Raw genomic sequence first — 22,041 nt, forward strand, 5'->3', positions numbered from 1 at the left:
TAGTAGTTTTGCAACCTGAAGAGTTTTCTGGATTCATATGCGACCTACCCACTTCCCTGGAAATGAGAACAGGACAAACAGAAGAAAAAAGGGTAAAACAGGAAGTAAAATCGCAACGAGAAACAAAGATTCAGAAGATGGCTACCACGCACAGGAACTTCTGCGGTGCCGTCTGAAGTCATTCGGGGACAGACCTAACACCAAATGGTGGTTGACCACGCCCAAAAGAGGGGGGGAGGGGAGAGACCATTCCAGACCCAACCCCTAGGTGCCGGAATGATGCACAGCATGTGAATCCAGACAACTGTTCAGGCTGCAAAACTACTCGTACTGGTAAGTAACCATTTAGTTTTCTCCCATCTTTGCCTTGGTCGCCAAGATGGTAATACTCAGACGGAGGACAGGGGCATTCCGAGGTGCTGGGTAGGACGGGAGCATGAATGCCACACCCTGTTCCATTCAGTTCCCAATTTCGTTCACTCATTGGCTGAGCCTGTGGATGCAAGCTTTTGGGGTTCCGCCTGTCTGAATTCAGGGCAATAGGTTTTGAGCCACAGTCATTACTGCTGGTTTTGACAGTAGGTGTCTGAGCTAATCTCTGCTTCACATTCAATACGCTATACGTTTGATGCAAAATAAGTGGGCCACTCGCTTGCATTGGTTGTTTGGCCTTCTGCTATTATTCTGCTAACTCATGGTAGCCAAGTGGGTCAGTTTAACCTGCTTTCCCACTGCTTTAGGACTTGCCTTAAGCACCCTTTTGGAGGAATCGCCACTCTTCTGTTTTTCATTTATTTTTTATGTGAGAGATGTATATAGAATACAAAGTGTCAAATAGGTCATCATAGTGGCATCAGTTAAATGTTGTATACAACTTTACATAATTTAAAAATAATAATGAAACATGATGCTGAAATATTAAATTAGCAAAAAGAATGAACATTTCATTTGAAAAATGCTTTCATTAAGAAATGAGTGGGTCCCAGACTGCCCTTTAGTGATGACGAGCATTGCTATTTTGTATGACTGATAATTCCAACCCACAGAAATCTATAAATTGATACCACCATTCCCTCCCCAGTTTGTGGGTGGATTTTTACCAAGCCATAGTTGAGCAGTCTGTAATCTAGCCAAAATAATTGCTGCAAATACAATTACAGTATATCTCCGTGTGACAGCTGCGGAGAAGGCTAACCGTATCACTTTTCGGCAGGGGGAAACATCAATACCTAGAAGTTTACCAATCTCTTGAAAGACCTGCTTGAAGTAAAGGTAATAAATGTGTGGTACATGCTTCACAAATCTGACATCAACAAGGTTTGAGCCAATGCCGCATCCCCCTTTTTGTGGTGAAATATTCAAGTTGTATATGTTGGACCTGGCCATTTTTTTTGCAGGGTCATCCCCAAACGTTTTGCCTTCCTCCTCCTGTCTTTTCTGACCTCTTGTTGTTGGGTCTAGGACTCTGAGCACTTTATCACTGCTGATCAGGGCTAAAGTGCATGTGCCCTTCCTTTCAAAGTGTGTATGATTGGCTTACACCTAATTTGCACATTTAATTTACCTCTAAGTTCCTTGCACAGTAGTATCCCTATACCCAGGACCTGTAAATTAAATGCTACTAGTGGGCCCGCAGTGCTGCTTGGGCCACCCACAGAAGTAGCCTTTCAAACCTGTCTCAGGCCTGCTATCAAAAGACCTGCATACTCAGTTTACTGCCACAGGGACCTGGCATCTAAATTTACTTGCCAGGCCTGGAACTCCTCTTTTACTACATGTAAGTCACTCCTAAGGTAGGCCTTAGATAGCCCTGTGGGCAGGGTTCTATATATGTAAAAGGCAGGACATGTCTGGTTGTGTGGGCTGTCCTGGTAATGACAAACAGCCTATTTGGTTTCTCACTGCTGTGAGTGCTGCCTTGCTCATAGGATTGCGTTGGAAATGCCCTACCTTATGTCTAGGTGGTATTGTCTGATCTATGAGAGGTAGCGTAGGCATGTTTAGTATGGTTGCAATGGTAGTGAGAAATGCTGCTTACTGGTTTAGGTGGATTTTTTTATTACCATTATAGAAATGCCACTTTTAGAAAGTGAGCATTTTTCTGTGCTCAGGACTCTGGTGTTTTGCAGCTTGACTCCAGGCCACCTCTGGGGCAGAGTGACAGCTGAGCATTGTGCATACTTTTCAGACAGCCTGAACACAGTGAGGGTGAAGGTGTCAGAGGTGCATCTACATACTGAATGGTCTTGAGAGAAGTAGAGGCAGGCACACCTGCATTTGTAAAGGCTGTGCCCTGGCCTCACACAAAGTGCTTGTTAATCCCCCACTGATGTCTGGAGCCTGTGCTGGAGAAGAGCGGGGACACTCCTAGAACCAGTTAGGACTGGTTGGAGCCTCTTCTCTCCCAGTTGTGCAAAAATGAGTATAAGTACAGAGGTTTTTCCCCATGTTAGAGAGACACAAATGGCCTAGTACACTGGATGCTACTGGAAGGACTCGCCAGGAACGGGCTTGGGACTTCCGCTGTTGTGCTGACCTGTGACCTGCTAGGTCACTATGAAGGACTGCAACTGCTTGCATTGCCCCTTGTGCCGGCCTGCTTGTTGCGGGGGGTGGGGCTGCAGCACCGTGCCTCCATTGCTGTATCCAGGGGTTGGGATCTATGCTCCCGTTACCCCAGTATTTGGAGGAGCTTCTGCTGGGGCTTGGTGCATGTGGAGCGCTATATCTAGGGCCTCCAGTGGGGAGAGGCTCAGAGGATCGCCGGACTGGCTCGTGAGCCAGAGCTGTTGGAGAGAAGCGCCCTGGGAGGGGATTCCCTGCGCTGGGACCCACACGCCGCTCACACTACAGCGAGCAACACCCCGAGAGAGGAGGATTGCCGCATCGAGGCCAGTGCGCTAGGGAGAGTCCCTACGCCGAAGCAGCACTCCCACCCAAACCCCACCCCTAAGCTGCCGTCTTGCGATAAGGGAAGAGTGTGGGCGGCTGCCCTTGCTGGCAGCCTCACTACGTGCTCCTGACGAGTACGGGCGGTAGCCCCAACTCCTGTTTGAGGGCATGGGTGGATTTGAGGAGGTCCCCCTGCTGCCCCTAACCATGTGTGCCCCCTCATGTTGCTCATTCCTGCGGAGCCCTGAAACGTGGGAAGTGATCGCAGGACGGGTGGGGATCCTCAACAGAGGTCCTGTCCCTGCTGATTTAATTTCCTTGGTTACTGTATAATTTTTAGTAGGGGTGCAGGTGTTCCTGTATTGCTCCCCACTGCCCCGTTGGAGATAGAAATTACCATGCAGCCCCTGTTAGGAGCCCAGGAGTGATGGGCCCTGTACTCTTCTGGTGATAGGCGTGGTGTTTGTTTTTGAGCTGCGTGTTGTTGTTCCCTAGGGTTGATGTAAGGCGCGTCTCTTGTGACCAGAGCATAATTACTGTTTCAGGGTCAGCAAAAGTTGCACTCCAACATTTTTTTTGAGAGGTGCTTTTTAGGACATATGCAAAAGATGAGAAAATCCCTATTTGCGTGCATGATGACGTCTTACCATGTTTATTATAATATGGGTATTTTAGGGGATAATGATGATCTGCCGTGTGGGAATGTTCCATTCTATGCATATATTTGGTGATCATGACAACCCGACTACTGCTTGTGTTGCAGAGTAACCCGTAGCCTTTATCTGACTACTGCTGGCTTTTTGCAGCGTACTAGTAGCCTGTGTGATGTTCTGACAAATGCTTGTGTAGCAGGGTATTACTGACATGTTGTGTTTGGTCTAATATTTTGTGCAATACAGTTGATTTTTATTTACCTTGGTGTTTCCTTTGTGGTGTATTTGTGTCACGTGTATTGTGCAATCGCTTTACACATTGCCTCTGGAATAGGCCTGACCGCTCGTGCCAAGCTACCAAGGGGGTGAGCAAGGGTTATCTTGGGTGTGTAACTCCCTCGCCCTGTCTAGAGTGGGTGGGTTCTGCCTGTGTTAGATGCATAGCCTAGCCAGCCAGAACCCCATTTCTAACAGTATAGTTTTATAGTGTTAGATTTTAAAGCTCGCTACGGATAAAATTGACTCCAAATTATACTTTGTTCAATCTCTGTAATATTTTCTGGTTCCATGAGCCTAGCTTTATATCTGTTCAGATGTTGCACATTGGTAGCTAGAGATGTCTATAGATAGCTATATATGTTTAATGTCATTCTTGGATTCCCATGTTTCTCTTCTACAACACTGTTCTTTGCACCTTGTTTCTGTTGTACCCCTAAGACTGTGACCAAGGAAGCAACCTCCACTGATGTATTTATAGTCTGTTGCTTCTGGGCCATCCCCCATCAGTCACTCTGCTCTTTGCTACTGATATATTAAGTGGTTCTTGCAACCATGAGGGCCTCAACAGTTTTAATCATGCCTTATCACTCTACTAGGTTTTCCACTACCTTATCGTGATGGTTATGGTGCAGCTTTCCTCAGCTAATACCCCCTCTGTCACGTCTTTATCCAAGACCTGAATAGTTTGGCCCCTGGGGTACTGCCGGTTTATAACAGTGTGGCATTTCAGTAAAACGGAACCCAGGGCCGTAAACCTGTATCATCTTACCCATTCTAGGTTTTGGAGCTGTGCAGCTTTGCAGGAGTGTTAGTTTTGACCACTTCCCTGTTACAGGGTGCAATTTGGATCCTACCATAGCTCAATGACCAACCATTACATTGGATGCCCAGACCATATGCCCAGACATGAGTCACTTGCTCTTTGTGTTACTGAAACCCAAGCTGCACCAGACTGAAGATACCGAAATAGCTTGAGGCCAATCTCAGGTTGCTTGTGTTCCTGTTCAGGGAGGACCTAGCTTGGCAGTTCAGGCTTGATTGTTCTATTGAGCAGGACCATGGCTGATTTGCACATGGGTGGGTCTAATCTGAGGTAACATGGTGGATAAAATAATGATGGACTGGTGGTGACCCGAGTAATTACCAGTGGTTGAAATTAATTCTAGCTTTCTGCCCATCACTTTTTCAATTATTTGAACTGCCTGAAGCATTTCAGTTCTCACTGTATTCACATCTCAGGACATATCTCTCCTGCTAATTTCTTAAGGCTGATCCAATCCCAAATGCTCCAGATACTCCAGCAGAACTGACACAGAGATCTATGGTTGACTGAAGTTAGACAGTGAATCCTCTCCATGTATCAGGACTAAGTGGGTTGTGAATCCACTCCTTGTCCCTCAGACCTGCCATGCCCGAATCCCTAGCAGCTCAATGGTTCGGGCAAACACTGTAACTGGGAGGCAGTCCTGTTTCAAATATCCTTGCCTTTACAGTAGGTAAGCAAAATTTGAAACTTTGGCCAGGGTGCTTTCTTGTAGAGATGGAGAGTAAGGCTACAAGACTCTTTTTTGTGCTATCCTTTAACCCATCCCCCCAACTTCTTTGTTCCTTAACAGAGGTCACCTGAGACAAAGTATGATACATTGGCAGGAGGTCAGTGGTAGTTTTTGGAGAATTAACTATTTTCACACGATTAATGGTTTTACATTTTACATTTCTTTGAAGGAATGAAAACCAGGCAGAGAGAAGTCAAAGCTGCGATGATGCTGTGAAAGACCGATCAAAAAACCGGCGAAAGGCCTTGCCAGGCAGTAAAACAAAGGTAACTGCACCTACCCACAGTAGTCGTACACTAAATTCCAGTGCAGCAGGATTGCAACCATAGACCTAACTATTGCACTGTGCCCTGTGGGCCTGTATGAGCCAAATAGACTTGTTTTGCAATGCTGTTCATGTTCTACACAGTACTGCACATACTAAATGTCACTGATTGCACATAAATTCTAACTGCGTCAAAGAATATCAGTATACTGCTCCTGGTTAAAACCAGCTATTGATGTGTTAATTCTTGCCAATTACTTTCAGGAGTGAAATAAGAAAACTCAAGCCCTATTTTGTTGTTAATGAAGAAGATGCATAGTTTATTAAATGACTAATCGGTCAGGTTCCCAGATGGCTACATTCCATCATAAATAGTTGCAGTTCCACTACGTGTAATTTGTTTTGCTTAATTTTTTTTGTCCACCACACGTCTGCAATTTCAGTAGTATAACAAAGTAACAGTGTCGTCTCGAGTTAACCTGTAAATATTTGTAACTCTGCTTTTATTTGAGCCGTGTTTCTCTCCCCAATTGTGTATTTAGGAAACCATTATACACATAACCTTTAAGTTTATAGGTCTATTGCCTTTGTGTTTGCGATCTCTCTAGCATGAAGCCTAGCACCAGAACGCCTTGACAGGAATTTGCCTGCTTTACAAAATATTAAATGAAAAAACGTCTGGCAAACTTGATTTCTGTTGAAATATAGAAAAATACTGTAGGACAGGCAGTAAAATATTGTAGAGATGAATGCCTATTTTCCATGGTGTCCTTGTTAATAGTCATAAGCATTGAATTTCCTCTTCCACATGCTTAGTCCAGGAGCCCTCTAAAATAAGAAATAGAAGCACACTTCGTCCCTCCTTTTCTGTAGAAAAGCCCAATTTAAAAAAAATCACAAAACAGTTAAGTAAAAAAGACTACACTGACCAAGCTGTTTTTCGTTAAAAAAAAAAATCTAATTTAATTTTTAAATGATAGTGGAATGAAGATCGTGACCAGGAAAATCTTTCACAGACACTTTTTTTTAAAGCAAATTATGCAACCAAAGCCATGTAGGCAGGCTGCAGAAAACTGAGGATTGCACTGCACCTTTAAGGGAATCTCTTTTGTATTCCATCCATACTATCCCATTGCAGGTCAGTTTTATTTTTCTTGCTCCTGGTGACAAGATCTTGGGCCATTGCACTTGGGCTTATCTTTATTTTTTTTTGTATTGGCTTTTTTCTGCTTTTGACACCATTTCCAAACCTTTCAGAACATATTTCTTTCTAAGGGTTTTGCTCCTTGTGTCTTTTTGGGGAAGAAATTAATGTCCAAAATTGTTTATATTTTCCCATCAAGTGCTATTTTTTTTTTTTTTTTTTTTTTTTTAAGCAATTACTGTTCCAGTAGCAGGAAAAGAAACATCATCTGGTTCTAGGTGCATAGTTTGACTACCTGAGTATCGTTAACCTGATTACTGCCAGAAAATATCCAGGAGAACTCGTAAGGACAGGCAGAAAATTCTGCTTTGTGGCTTGCTGGAAGACCAGCTCTGGTGCCAGGAGCCTAATAATGGGAGATCTGAAGCACATTGAGAAGGAGCCCCTTTGGCTGTTCCTCTTTCTATCGTCATCCGAGACTCCCAGAAGAAAGATTGAAGAGTAGACATGCCTATGAGGAAAGTCCCACCTGGGAGAAGAGAAGCCTTTCCTGTTTCATGTCCAAGACCATAGGGTGTTGACATGCTTGCTGTCAGAGCAGGTATACCATTGAGTCACTCCTGTCCACTCCATAGTTCGGTGTTTAAGTACCAGACGGCATCAATGTTAAAGCACCAGTATATTTTTAGGTCTAGCAGAATGCACCTCTTCGCTTAGTGGGGTACGATATTAAAACTGAGACTCCCCGATATTTTAGCTACACTACTATAGCGCTATTCGCCAACTTGGAAAGTATCTCCTTCTGTACATCTTCAGTGACATCTTCCCCAAGATGTTAAGTGTCTCCATGTTGCTCATTCTACTCTCCGTCTCTGTGCAAGTGTCTTTACCAGCAGCGTTTCCACCAACAACACCAGTGCAACCTCTGCCTTCTCCAGACTGCACCTCCATTACCCACTGTGTGCTGTCGGAGTCCTTTTAGAAGATCTAGATTTCCCCAAGCAGACGTCCTCATTCTCCCCATTCCAGATGGAGGGCCAAAGCTCCTAGCCAATATCTTTCGGTTCAAACAGTTTCTTCTATTTTATTAGCAGCTACTTCTACTTGCTAAGGACTCTGTTTCCGAGATAGTGGACGACAACACAACCTTCTCTGAGGTTATAGAATGTTGATCAGTGTAGCTGAATGTCCTGATGCCTGCTCAAGTTCTCACATTCAGTGATATTCAAGGCTTCCTTCATCTGTCTGCATCTAGCCCCCTTGTTCCCTTTGGACTTGCTCTCCTTGAGTGGGGGTGCAGTTATTTTAACAAATGCTGGCTACGTAACGTCTTGTAAAGGTTTTAAAGAAATCAAAGCCTCCTGACCTGGATACACTTTCTTAGAGCAGATCCACAACCAGGCTCTTATTGTGTCAGCAGTAAGGCTAGGTAAAATCTTGTGCCTATCTGAATTTTGAGAAATGTTCATAGTGAAATGTGACTTTCCGGTAACTAGTGCCACTTTTTATGTCGAGGGTAAGCGTTCAACCTCGTGTATACTTTAGTATACTTCTTGTGGCTTAAAGCGATCTCATTTGTTGTTTGCAGTGTCTATAAAAATTCTTGCTTGCTAGTGGTCAGTTCTGCCTTTTTCTCCCTCCTTTTTCTGTTTCAGAGCTGTGACCAGCTACTGTATTATTCCACTATGGTTTCTTTATCTGTTGCTGTGAAGTACTATTTTTGTTATTTATTTGGTGCTCCCCTTTCACTGTGGGTGTTTTAGGCTGGTAGCTGCCTGCATTTTATTGCAGCATTCTGACATTTGTTTTGGCTTTATTCCAGTGCTGTCCTCCTTTACCTTTGGCTCCTTAAATAAGCTTATTTTACAAAAGAAACACCTGGTCGTTTAGCTCACTGCTTATATAAGCCACAATATGCCCTTTCTAATAGAATGCAGATAAACCTAGAAGCAATGATGTGAAACTTGCTTAGCCTCCCATCGCATCCCGAATCTTTCTCTTCAGGGACCCTCCCTGCCAGCACTCATGACATTACACACACAGCATTGCTTATCTCCTTTATTGGGGCCATAAATCTTCTCAAGCAGCTCTGCTCGCTGAAATGCGATGCAAGATTGTTTGCAAGACTTTTCATTCTGTTAAAATAAAAAGAAAATACTTTTCCATCCTTATTTTCCAATTTCTCTTCAGACGTTTACACGACGCGAGAAAGTGCAGTCATCTTCTCATCTCTCCTAATGGGCTAGCGATAGCCGCCAGTGACCACCAAAACATGGCAGGAAAAGACAAAATGATGAGACAGGGTGACCAATTTATGTGGCAAGAAAAGTCCAGTTCTGAATTTACAATGCTAATAGCTCTAACTCCAGAAAATGTGAGACCTGTTGTATTGCAAATGCTTGTTTACCTGAGCGTGCACCTCGAATTAAAAAGTCTCATGTGATACCAGCAGGAGATTGGTTCTGATAGAAAATGTCACTCAGCAAGGCATTTTATACTCTTAACAAGCCTCCCACTGATATCTCCAGACACATGGGCTGAATAAAATGCGTACTGAGCAACTTTGAGAGCCACAAATTTCACCTGGATAATTAACATTTCACCGTGGCTTAGTCAGCAGCAAGAACAATTCTCATAGCAGCACTATCATCTACTGTCGTACCAGAGATGGGAAAGCAAGCTAATGGAATCAGTTGGTAGGAACATGACAGGACTTCAACAACTGCCATGAAAATGACTAGGGCTATTACCTTTCTAGGTTGGTGCAATAGTTTCCTTTTGAGCTGGTTTCCAACCAAGTAACAATTGCTGCAGCTTACTCCTCAGACTAGGCTGTGCATAGGTAATGCATTGAGATGCAGTCCCTAGCTTATCTTGACCGTTGTAAAGCATTGTGCACAATGATGATGCATGAAATGTGAATTCCCTGACAGATTTCATGCAGATGATAAAATGCAACAGGTGATGTTCAAACCTTGAAAGTCAACGGAATGGAGATTAAAATGTAGTAAAAAAAATGCATAAATTATTTGACAGACATTTCTATCCCCAGAGGGTTCAAACATCTTGGTGGCAAAAGCAACATTAGCAGCAAAGACCAACTTACCACAAAAACAAGTCTAGTAAAGTGGAGTGGAGAACAGCGTTCTTCTGATGTTGCACTTAAACCTCCTAGTGAAGCAGTGACATCTCAGTTGCCCCCCTTTTGAGGGGATAATACCATCACTCAGTCACAAAGTAAGCAACAGGTGGGTGCTGACTATTCTGCAAAATGGCTGCTCACTGAGATTCAAATTCTTCCTGAGATCAGGTGGCCAGATCCTGCAACTCAAGTTTCCAAGCTAAATTTGGCAGCGTGGCTCCTGAACACATACATCTGCAAGAAGACTGTCAGTACATTTTTAAAGTAGCATCCAACCAGAGCGTTTTACACTAATAAAATGAAGAGTTGGCATCTGTTGTAGTCATAACTACTTTACTCTCTCCAGATCTCATGAAGAGGCAGTACTCCTCTCGGTCTTCACTTAGCAAGATCTAGGCTGCACTTCTCCTCAAGGTTTCATATCAGACTATTTCAATAACCACTTTCTTTTTAGAACTATTAATACAGCCAAGTAGCTCTGAATACTTTGCCCCTTGTTTCGAACTAAACCAAAATCTTGGTGTTTAATGTTAGCAGTACTGATCTTAGAAGCGGGAGAGCATGTATTGTCCCTGTCTCTATTTGCAGAATACTTTGTGTTGGTTCCACAATGTGAATGACCAGATGTTCAGGCAGGAATCAGTCCCAAAGACCTCTGCAAATGGAGCGAAGAACATTTGTGATCCCGCTTTTTATATCTGTATTACTGTCACTGAACACCAGGTGACTGACACTTCTCAGCTGCAATTCTGTCCTAGTGTGCTAATCTACGACCCTTCTGAAAGGTATCGTTCCCGGAGAAGCTTATTCCAATGTCGTCCCTCAGAACCATCCTCGAGAGGTGTGGAAGGGGTGAAGATCCCAGAGATAAGGAAGCATTTGCATCATAAAGCAAGATCTCCATGACGACCAAAACGCTCTCACCATCTAGAAGAAAAAGCTCTGGCTTGAAGCTGAAGTGGAAGCCTTCACAAAGACAGTTTGATGAATTCCTCTAGGGTTTTTACAAATAGAGAAGACCAGATGGTGGACCTGGAGCCTCCCACTATGTCAGAACCCAGAAGGAAGATTAGGAAGAAATCTTCTATGAAGCAAAGTCTGTTCATTCAGGGGTTCCTACTAAACCCAGAAGCGGAAGGGTGGTAGGACATGGAGGCAGACTCACCTGAGGAAGGAGTGGACACCTGCTCCTCCAGAACCTTCTCAATAGATGACATGTTTATGTGTAAAGCCATTAAAAAAAAAAAAGGCTGCAGGCACATGAGGTTCAGCTACAGGAAAAGCAGTTGGAGTCCTGCTTCCAGAGGGGAAAAATGTTTGCCTAGGTAGCCAACAGTTCTCGCCAAGGTTTAAGAGGCCTTCAGGGATCCAGCTACAACCAAAGCATATACAGTACTGGTGGAGAAGAAATATAAGCATTCTTCTAAGGATTCATCATACATCACGTGCAATGTAGATACAGAGTCGGGTACACAAAAGGGCTGCCTCTCCCACTAACAAAGCCTGCCCCTGCCACATCCAACCCCCTCCCTCCCCTTTACCCCCAACCGAGAAAAAAAGATGGAGATGGTATGGCAGAAGATGGAAAGGTGTGCAACAACTCAATAGCTAATTGCCAACTCCAATTCCTCCCCAACAGCTAGGCACATCAACAGTGTGAAGAGATGGAGCTGGTGCAGCACTTCCCTGAGCAGTCCAAAGGCAGAACAAGGCAGCTCACCCAGGGAGGCTAAGGCCCCAAGTCTGCAATGGATGCTGTGGACTCTGCCAGTAGGCAACCTTGCACAGCTCTTCACGTCTTAGAAGGCCTGCATAGTTGTGAGTGTCTGGGTTCCAGCAGGAGGTGCAAGCTGCAGTACGAAATACCCACTTGACAGACTACAGTCTTTTTGGACCTACGTATAACAGGTCACAGCAAAAGATGAAAAAAGCAATGTGGGCATTCCAGTTCAGGGGAATCCTTCCGAGAAGGACAGGCACAAAGGAGACCATCAGGAAGAGGAGGGGCTCAACTAACCACCGCCACTCTAGGTTTGTACATCATGCCACTTCACAAACCACACTACTTCATTGGCAATACTCCAGCGCACAATGGTTGTGCTTTCAGGGAAGCTGTTCGAGAGACTGGTTCTCCTGGAGAGGAGGGAGGCAAACAACTAAGTGACTTGTCAGCACATACCCACTTATACTCAACACTGGTAGTGAGCAGGATTGAACGGTTCATCAAGGAATGGCAAAACATCCCCTCCGACGAATGGATTGTAAATGTAATAGGACATGACTATTGTAGAGAATTACTAAGAACAACCCCCAAGCCTATTGTAGAGAATTACTAAGAACAACCCCAAGCCTAAGAACAAAGGCAGCACTTTTCACCAAAGACTAAGGATTGCATCTAGAACAGGAGGTGGAGGTAGAGGAACCCCTCAAACGTGCAGTTCAGAAGGGCACCAACAACTCATGAAATCCAAAGAATCGTCTTTCTGATACCAGAGTAGCATGACAGTTTGTGACCCATTCTAGACCCGTGCACACAAATTTTATAGGAACACAAAAGTTCAAAACTACCACACTACAAGAGGTTATCCCATGCATGCAGGAAGGAGATTACATGGCAAACCTAAACCAAAAAGACAGATGTCTTCAAGTGCCAATGGGAAAAACAACACCAACCATTACGAAGGTTTGCTATGAGTAGGTTGCACTCCCAGTTCACTGTTCTCCATATCTTAGTAAACTCAGCACCAAGAGTGTTCTCAAAGTGCTTGATGGCAAGGGTAGCACACCTCGGAAGGCAGGGAATCTATGCCTACTCTTTTCTAGATGACTTTCTGATTAAAGCAAGATTGTTCACACTGTGCCAAAGGGGCATAAGGACTGTCATGCAAATGCTTCACAAATTGGGATTCTCCTTAAACATGGAGCCATTTTCACCCACAGCAAAAGAAAATAATTTCTTTGGAGTGACAATGGACTCAAACAAAGCCAAAGCAATCACAACCAAACAGAGGATCTAGCGCTGATCTAGCAAATTCGCTTGTACCAGAATGATGGTCTCTGACAATGAGGGCAGTTGGGAAGGTAAAGGATTGATGACATCTTGCATTCCCCTTTTACTACACACAAAGGTAAACATGAGACCACCCCTGGAATGTCTACAAGGACAGTGGTCATGGGAAAACGGCCGTTCGCAGTATGAAGTGGCTGTCGCTACAAAGGTAAAGACAGATGTTATGGTGGAACACAAAGTTTTTCACGGTTGGCAGCTCTTTCAAACATCCATCCCCCTCAGTGACTATCACGACAGATGTATCTCACACAGTATGGGGGTGCGCATGAAATCCCTGAACATCAGAGGCCTATGGAGGATGGAAAAAGCAGTCATCCTTGAACGTGACCATTTTCTTGGTTTTATATATATATATATTTTTTAAAACAGTCCAGGGATAAATTGTTGAAATTGAAACAGACAATACAGCCACAATCTTCTACCTCAACAAATAGGGGGACAAAGTCACGTGCTCTCCCAGTTATCACAGGCTGATGGAGATTGGCCATCCAAAAGAGGATATCACTAGTAGCCGTCCACCTTCTAGGGGTGCAGATATGTAAGAGGACGGCCTAAGCAAATAAGAAAACTGCTCCATCGGGTGGGAGCTTAAACAACGAAATGCACTAAAACTCCAATTAGTGAACATCTTGTACAGGTGAGGAGAACCACAGAGACCTTTTTGCTACAGAGGCAAATACCAAAGGTTAGCTTCCAGGATCAAAGGGGAATGCCCTCACTTCAGACTGGTCAAAGATATATTCATACCCTTCTCCACCAACATGTGGTGCTGAACAGATACTGGCAGGCCTCAGTTAGGCTAGCACTGATCACTTCCCAGTGGGCCAGACAAACATAGTTCTGAGCTGGTGGAGATGGCACTGGCAGAGTAATAAAACTGCCTCCTCAACAGGACCTGTTCACTATGAAACCAGGAACACTTGGTGTAGAAGCATGGTTCCTAAGAACATAGTTTGGTCACCTACCATGCAGGACAGGGGTTCTCAAGGTGGCGTAAAGAAGAGGAATCACACAAGAAGTTGCTATACAGCAACATTGAATATTAACATATTGGTGTATGAAACAGGGGGTCAAGGATGACTGGGCACAAGAGGTCACAGTGGTCAAATACATCACCCATCTCCTAGATATGTCTGTTATGCTCCTCTAAAAGTGCACCAGTTCCTGTAAGAAACCAGGTTGTTTGAGGGATGTGAAAGACCCATCTAGGTAACAACCGCAGTCCTTATCAGAGTGAACCAAAAGTCACAAAAATAACCTGTTAACCCTATGGAAGGTTGGCACAAAAGCAGTCAGGCTTAGCATAGAAGCAATGTGTAAAGTATTTATGCTACACACAACAGTAATAAAGTGAAAACACAACAAGAAAAACACCTGACCAAATCCAGAAAAAAGTAAACTTTAATAAACCTGATACCAGAACACACAAATTCAGCCAGTAGATCTGGATACATATTCAGTTTCAAAGATTTATGTAAATATAGTGCCGAAAAGCACAAAGGGTCCCTTGTGATCATTCAGTCATGCTTGACCAGGAGAAAAGTCACATGTTCACGCCGACCATGATGGAGCATGGGTCAGATACAGGGCCCCTCGTGGCGTTACCGTCTCAGTGTTTGAAGTAACACCCTAAGTGATATGGCTATGCCCAGATGTTGGTCACATGCTCGCTGTGCCACTGTTTCACCCAGAATGGGGCTAGTCAGGTCTTGGGTTGCTTGTGTGTACCACTGAAAGCATGTTTTCTAAGTATTGACCATGTGCCATTAATTCATTTCTTCAGTAAAACATATTTACTGAATTCATTAACTTGTTAGGTTGGACTTGCATTGTTTAATGTGGTGGTTGTTGGAACTTGTAAACATATACTGTTTCTTTTCTTTACAGATTTCATTGGGTGTAAATTCATCTATTGCTGGAGTTCTTTTATCAACTGAAAACAATCGCTCCTTCTCAGCGCCGGACTTCATCTCAGACAAACGTCCTTCTGGAAGCTTGATCCCCATGCCGCAGAAGCCTGAGCGATCAATCAGCCCAGAGAGCAACGACAGCATTTCTGAGGAGCTCAACCATTTCAAGCCTATTGTTTGCTCACCTTGCACTCCTCCCAAAAGACTTCCCAATGGGAAAGTCCTACGGCCACCAATTATAAAGTCTACACCACGTAACCTAAGAAGGAATCTACAGTCTCCAACCTCCTACGAAGCAAGTCCGAGAGTTCTGCAAAAATGGGATGTCATTTTTCAAGATCGACAAACCAAAAAAACCCTATCACAGGGCACTTTAACGTCGTCACCCACGATTTCTGGTGAAGATATTCCAGCAACTGATTGGTCTAAGAAAAAAAGTCTGCCTGTGAATAAGGAATTACATGACGAATGTGAACAGAACGCAGGAACCTCTGTCTTGCACCTCATTAGTTCTGAAAGAGATGGCAGAAGTAAAAGCAGGGAAAATTCAAAGGCTTTAATACCAAAAGATCATGCTTTCCTTCTGCCCAATACAGTCCCCCAAAAACCCTCTGAGAACAGTCAGTGTTGCTCAGACACTGAAGTTCCAGCAAAATCTGATCTGGATGTTTCGCAAATTCGCAGAGTGGAATGCCGAAGATGTCCCATGGCCAGCCAGTTGGTAGTAGAGAGACAAACTGGAAGCCTTCCTTTGGCCAAGACCAAAGGAAAAAGGCAGAGCAGACAACAGAATAACTGTCTAGTGAAAATGCAAAATGGTACTTGTGGTGTTGGAACTGAAAGGCCCCCTTCCCAGCGGCATGGCCGCAAAAGACGATGTAAAACCAAGCATTTGGAGCAAAGAGAATCTTTGAAAAGACTTAAGCAAGTCACCAATGAGTCTCCACTGCTGGTAGATGACCTGTTGCGGACAGAAGAGTGTAAACTCAGGCAAGAGGAACAAGATAGGAAGCTGGCCTTCCGACTTCAGCGAGTGTTAAACAGTGAAATCCACACTATCAATAGGCGCAGGGGTAGTGAAGATGAATACCTTCTGCGTTCTAATAGCACCACACGTGCAAGCACTTAAGTTTCTTTATGGACTTGTGTTTAATAATGATAGGGGCCTTTACAATGGGAGATATATATATATTTTTTAACTAAATGGCCTTTGGATCAAGATAGAAGCTTTGGTCATTGCAGGACACACTGAAGTGGACTTTGGCTGCTAGTAGGCAGATTTATATGCAAGTTAACGGGCACTTTACGTCAGCAGTTCTTAACATTTTTCATTACGCATTAATCGATTAATCGATCACATGTAAAAGCACAAATAAGTAGCAATATTTCTTTGTTGCCAAAAAAATGTAAAGAGAAAATGTACAAATTCTGAATGTGCAGTAATTCTTCTATCAGACTTTTGGGAAAACAGATATTTTGTTTTTGGTTGTAATGGTCTTAAAATCAGAGGGGTCAATTTTTCGTAGCAAAATTGCCTCCAATACCTGGGCTGAAGGGATAGCCTTTATGTACCGTGGCCATGCTTCAGATATTACGAAGCTGCAACATGTGATGAAGAAAATTCTCCTAAATTATTGAGGCCTAAGACGGGTTGACTGGAGGCAGAATGTTAATGCTTTATCAGTTGCACGGACTTTGGTCAAGTTACTGTAGTAACAAGAATCACATGTGTACAGATACCTCTTGACATATGCAGTTGCGCTGAGGAATAAAATGCTCTACAATCCCCTTGCTTAAATAGTGTAAAAGACTCATCCTTTTCGTAGTGTTTACTTATAGAAGATTGATCCTGTAGTAAGCGCCAGGTCATAACTTTGGTGGGCAGTTTTCAGGAGCTTAGACTTTTTCATCATCAGACTTTGAATAAAGGCAACAGAGATAAGTGAGAAGGACGAGAGTTGGGAAAACAGTGAAAAAGTTAAAAGATTAATATGAAATAGAACCTGCAAGAGTGAGCTAGTATGTGCAGAGCGATAAAAGAAAAGGGCATGAGGACGTGCAAATGACGAGGCAGTCTTAGTCTTCTGAAACACTGGCATTTGGCAATGGGCTTCTAAGGAAAACTTTGGACACATGACTTTTTTTTTTTTTTAACTGAGCACTAATTCAACTAAATAGAAAAAGGCTATATGTAAGCAGAATGAAGACTGTAAAGAGCTTTTGGTGATGTGGAGTGCTACTTATGCAGGACCTATGCCCCTTTTATCGCACATTGGTTAATTTCATGTGTCATGTGCACTCAAGTCTGGGGATTGTTGAACATTTTTTAGATGACTGTCATTGAATAACAAAACCACCACTGTTTCTTATTCTGATGTATGCTATACTGTTAACTCTTGCCCTCTCTTATAGGATTTTCATTCATAATGTTTGACTAGCACTTTCAAGAATATCTTTTATCCTAGCCATTTGGGATTTCTAGGTCATGTTTTACCACAACCTCACAGGACATGCCCAGACACCCAAAACTGAAAGAGAGGAATGAAATAGTTTTGGATTCAGGAAAACCAGCATCAGTCAACAGATAATTAACCTCAGATCGAAAAGGAAACCTGTTCGCTTTTGGGTCTGGAAAGCAGAAAATAAGATACAAGCTCCTACCGTACCTGGGCTGGGGCTATATTGGTGAGGGATGGTGCAGACTCGCCAAACTAGCAGTCAAAATCTTGCAAGGTGTTTCTAAATTTCGTAAGCTTGGCCAAAGATTATGGATTGAGATTCATGCCCCTCCTCAAGGCAACAGATTGGTTTAAACTAATTAGTAGTGCAGTTCAGTTGTGACATCCTAAGTTGGTGGTATCCCCTTGAAGCTGTCTGCATATGCTCCTGTGAAAATGTTCACAAACTGGCAGCTGGAATCTCTCCTCTGGCTGTAATTGTCTTCTCACCTACCAGGCTATGCAAGCTGTCTGACTGTGACAGACTTATTTTAGGCTTGCCAAGCTCTTACAGTGGGCTTAAAGCAGACCAATCGCTTGGTTAGCTTTGTCAATCTGATGGAGACAATTAGCCACATATTCCTTATCTTCGAATTCTGGAAAACTTTACTTCAGCAGTACCTCTGTGCGTCAGTAAGGGGCGTTGTGCAGCTCCTGCGACGATGTCCGTGGATATGATGTAGACTGAGTCCATATAGTCCCTCCCCCAATGCTCTGACATCAGTTTTTCTTTTCCGAGCAGCAACACTGATCCGGAGAAGCAGTTCCCGCTGGCCATTTTTGGCCTTCCCGTTCAACAATTTTTTCATCTTGGAACAATGTTATATGCCTACTGGCTTTAAGCCTTGTGTGTCCTGTGCTCGACAGATGTCTGTCACGGACCCCCACTCTGTTTGCCTGTAGTGCATAGGCACCCACCACGATACAGGTGACTGTGACGCCTGTCAACAGGTTGAGGCCTTAGACGTTGCGAGAGGGGGTGGCTGAAGCTCCTGGTGGCACGGGTGGTGCAGTCTTGCAGGACACTCATAGGCGTTGTAGTTCATCTACCACTACTAATCCAAGAGACAGTTCTAGGAGTCAATTGGTACGGCTCCCTCAATGTCTCCGCCGATAAGCGTTGTCCACTGTTGAAGTTGGGTCCTACACCGGCTTCCCCGCGCCACTCCCTCAGATTTTCAGAGGAAGAGTCTTTGCAGGAGTCAACCCTGTCCCTTCCACCTTATTGTGACTCTGGCCTGGACTATTATTCGTCCTTGTATGCCGTTTTTGGGTCTCCTCCTCCCTCTAGAGCGCCTTTGGGCCCTAAGGAGGTGGCGGGTGCCCCGACATGGTCCTCACTGGTGACTTCATCCTCTGTGCCCGTTGGGCACCTCGACTTCGTCTCCAGAGTTGGATCGGCGCCAATGCACAGCTTTCCACGACTCCCATTGTCTGCGATTGGTTCCTCACTTCCATCGCTGACTTAGGCAGTGGTGGTGCATACGACTTCGCTCAGCGCCCCCATTGTTGTGTCTCTGGAGTCAGGTGACACCCCTTCTGCGGTCGAGGTCTCTCCTGGCATCGTTCAACATCTACTTTGATGCCGGGAGTGGTGCCGTTGGAGTCGAATGTTCCTCAGTTGGCGTTATCTGAGCCTCACACTATTGTTCTTCCATCGGAGTGGCCTGGATTTCATTCTCAACCACCTCATTCCGGCACCATTCTGCTTCCCTAGTCGGATTGGTTGCTTGATTTGGCCAATGGGAGAGTGGTCTTGATTCCTCGCCAGCATCCAGCTTATCTCCTGGTTTGGCTGCAAGGGCTAGTTCTGCTTTTGCAGACATGTTAAATGTATATAGGAAGTGTTGCATTTACAGCGTCCTACTGCGAGATCATCCACAGATCCTTTGTTTGATGTTGCATCCTGGCCAATCTTCTGTGGAGCCGGTCCTGTCCTTATTGTGAGGGAATTTGATATCCTCTTGGGAGTTTGTACCCAGCCATTTTCTGCTCCCCTTGTGGAGTGTTTTATCTCATACAGATACAGGCCAGCTTCTGAGGATGCATCGTGCCTTCACTGGCATCTGATTACTCAAAGTTTTGTGGTGAAAACTGCTTTAACTGCACACAGTCTTACGCAGATTCCTCCTGTTCTGCCAGAGCGAGAAGCCAGACTGCTGAACGCTTCTGGTAGGAGGATTTTCACCTCATCTAGTTTGGCCTTGCGCTCCACTTATACTTCTTGTGTTCTTGCCCGCTTCCCCCACGTTCTGTAGGACTCTGGAGTTTATTTTGCCTTCTACGCCTTACGAGGCTAGACCTGCTCTCACACCCTTTCTACGGGATGGTCAGCAGGCTGCCAAGCTTAGTATTCAACGTGGTCTGAATGCCACAGATTTGGTTGGGTGGATTATGGCTTCTTCAGTAGCGCTACGGCAAAGGACCTGGCTACGTTCTTCCATTTTCTCAGAAGCTGTATGAGATTAGATGCTTGATATGCCCTTTGATGGTACTTGACTTTTTAGATCGCATGCCGATTCAGCCTTCTGCTGCTTCTGAGATGCTCATTGTGGGACTTTGTCAGGTCCGCTTCATACCCCTGAGTCTTTCTCTGACTTGTTTTCTAGCTCAGAGGCAGTTGTACTTGTTTCCTCTGTAACACTTCTTTACTCTGCCATTGTGGTGTATGTTCTTGTTGTCATTTGATACACAGTGAGAGGTTCCTGCTCGGCTTTGTTCTTGTCATGTTTGAATACATCATGAAGGTATTGCTTAGTGGCACAGTTAACTGCCTCTGGTGGAGCAGGCCACTCTTGTTCAGTGGTTTTCAATCCAGCTAATGCCCTTTACTTTCATTATAAGCTGGTGTTACCCTTACAGTGGTCAGTTTTTGTTATTTCGGACCAGGTTTGGGGCTCATTCCTCTACACGGAGTGTTTTCTGTTGTATTCAGTTTATCGGTGGGTCGCCTATAATGTATGTGCTCTCTACGGAGAGTTGTGTTCAGCCCCAGCTCTTCAGAGCAATTGGTGTAAGCTTTTAGCTACTCTCTCCTGCTTATTTGTTCCCTACTGGGAACTTGCTCGGTGCTCCTATTGGAGCAGTTTGGTTCCTTATGTCACTAGGGTTTCTACTGCTATATTTGCACATGTCCTTTTCCATTGGTATTTTAGGAGAGGCTTTTTCTGCCCATTTTTCATGGTCTGCTTCTGTTAGACATGTGGGTACCACTTTTATTGCAGATCGTCTTTTCTGGTTATTTGCTCCAAGTCAGGAGCGCCATCTGTTGCCTCTAGAGAGCCCTACTTGCAATCTCCTTCTGACCTTTTGGGATAGTCTTGAGGGTAGTCCCTCTTTTGCTCTGTTTTAATGCATGTAGGTATATCTTATTTATCTGTTTATATTTTCCATATGAATATGTCCTTCCTCCTTTCAGGCATGGGCCAACTGTTCAGTGGACATGTTCCTTGATCGTGAGTCTACTATTGGCAGAGCAATGGTTGTATCCTACCTCTGGTTCATGAATTGGATCTTGCCCGTTGGCTCCATTCTTGCATGAGGGATTTGTGTAGCACGCCCATGGGATGTTCTTAAAACCTATTATTTCATACAATTATTATACCGGTTATTGTCTCCCCCCACCCTACTCTGGTAAGTTGGTGTATGGGTTCCTCTCCTTCGGTTCCCATCTCACTGGGGGTGGGTGGAGGGTCACTTTCTGTGTATGTATTCTTAGTCACTTCTTGTCTAATGCAGGCATTTTCAATGCAGGCTTCTACTCCTATCATTGCTTCTTTATTGCTAGTTCAGCACTGTGAAGGTTTTCCTCTTCTTCCTCACATATTATTTTTGTGTTCACTCTATTTTCAACGGATCTGGTTATTCCCTTTCAGCCTTATAGGGTTCTAAGGTCTGGTATCCAGATCCCATACTGGGGATAGATTTTTATATACTCCTTTTCGCAGTTTTCATTCTTGGTCCACACTTGGATCGCTTTCTTCTACACTGGTTGTCCCTCCAAGATGTTATACTTTTACTTCCGTTCTCCCTTCAACTTATTTTTTCTGTGTTGCATTGTCATTGTTTTTGCTTATGTCGTTTCTGTGATTGGAATCTCCTCAAAGGGTATTTCTCTACCTCATGTTTTTCATGTACTGCAAAGTTTGTCTGTTCCTATCAGCTGGTGGTTCTACCACCCTCTACTTTCTTTGGTGCTCTGGCCTTGATTTTCATCTTCGGCTGTTTATTTTTTTTTTTTTTTCTTTGTCTCTCCCCTTTTTCTTTTCCTCCTGTGTTGTTGCTCTTGTGCAATCATTTTCTTTCTAATTATCTTGGACCAGGAGCAGTGCTCAAGGTTCAGGTCTTGAGACATTGGTATTATTGTCAGCTACAGATCAAGGGTTCAGATCCCTCCTATGGGGTCCTGGTGCCTTAAGTTATGATGTCTATATTGTCCTGGTCCTATGCATGTCGCTGAACCATTTCTGTATGGACCTATCATGTCTATCCCTCTATATGGGCCCCTGGCAGTTTTTTCCAGTCCGAATTTACCCATTTATAACATGCCATTGGCAAACCTCTTGTGTCTTCTGTCGACTGGCTTTGTGCCCCACAGTTCTGTTTCATGTCTACGCATATTTCCCCTGGATG

At 44.2% G+C, this 22,041-nt stretch overlaps 1 protein-coding gene across 1 annotated transcript in view; it reads left to right on the forward strand.

Annotated features, from left to right (window-relative positions):
* The window catches only part of RNF169 (ring finger protein 169), a 111,897-nt gene extending 95,188 nt beyond the window's left edge, over positions 1-16,709 (forward strand). Inside the window, exons 4-5 of the mRNA XM_069203811.1 lie at positions 5,550-5,646; positions 14,889-16,709. Coding sequence (XP_069059912.1) covers positions 5,550-5,646; positions 14,889-16,040 — 1,249 coding nt within the window. The 3' untranslated portion in view covers positions 16,041-16,709. The remainder of the gene's footprint in view (positions 1-5,549; positions 5,647-14,888) is intronic.
* The last annotated feature ends 5,332 nt before the right edge of the window (positions 16,710-22,041 follow it).

This window comes from Pleurodeles waltl, chromosome 8 (genome assembly GCF_031143425.1).
Source record: "Pleurodeles waltl isolate 20211129_DDA chromosome 8, aPleWal1.hap1.20221129, whole genome shotgun sequence".
Classification (NCBI taxonomy): Eukaryota; Metazoa; Chordata; class Amphibia; order Caudata; family Salamandridae; genus Pleurodeles; species Pleurodeles waltl.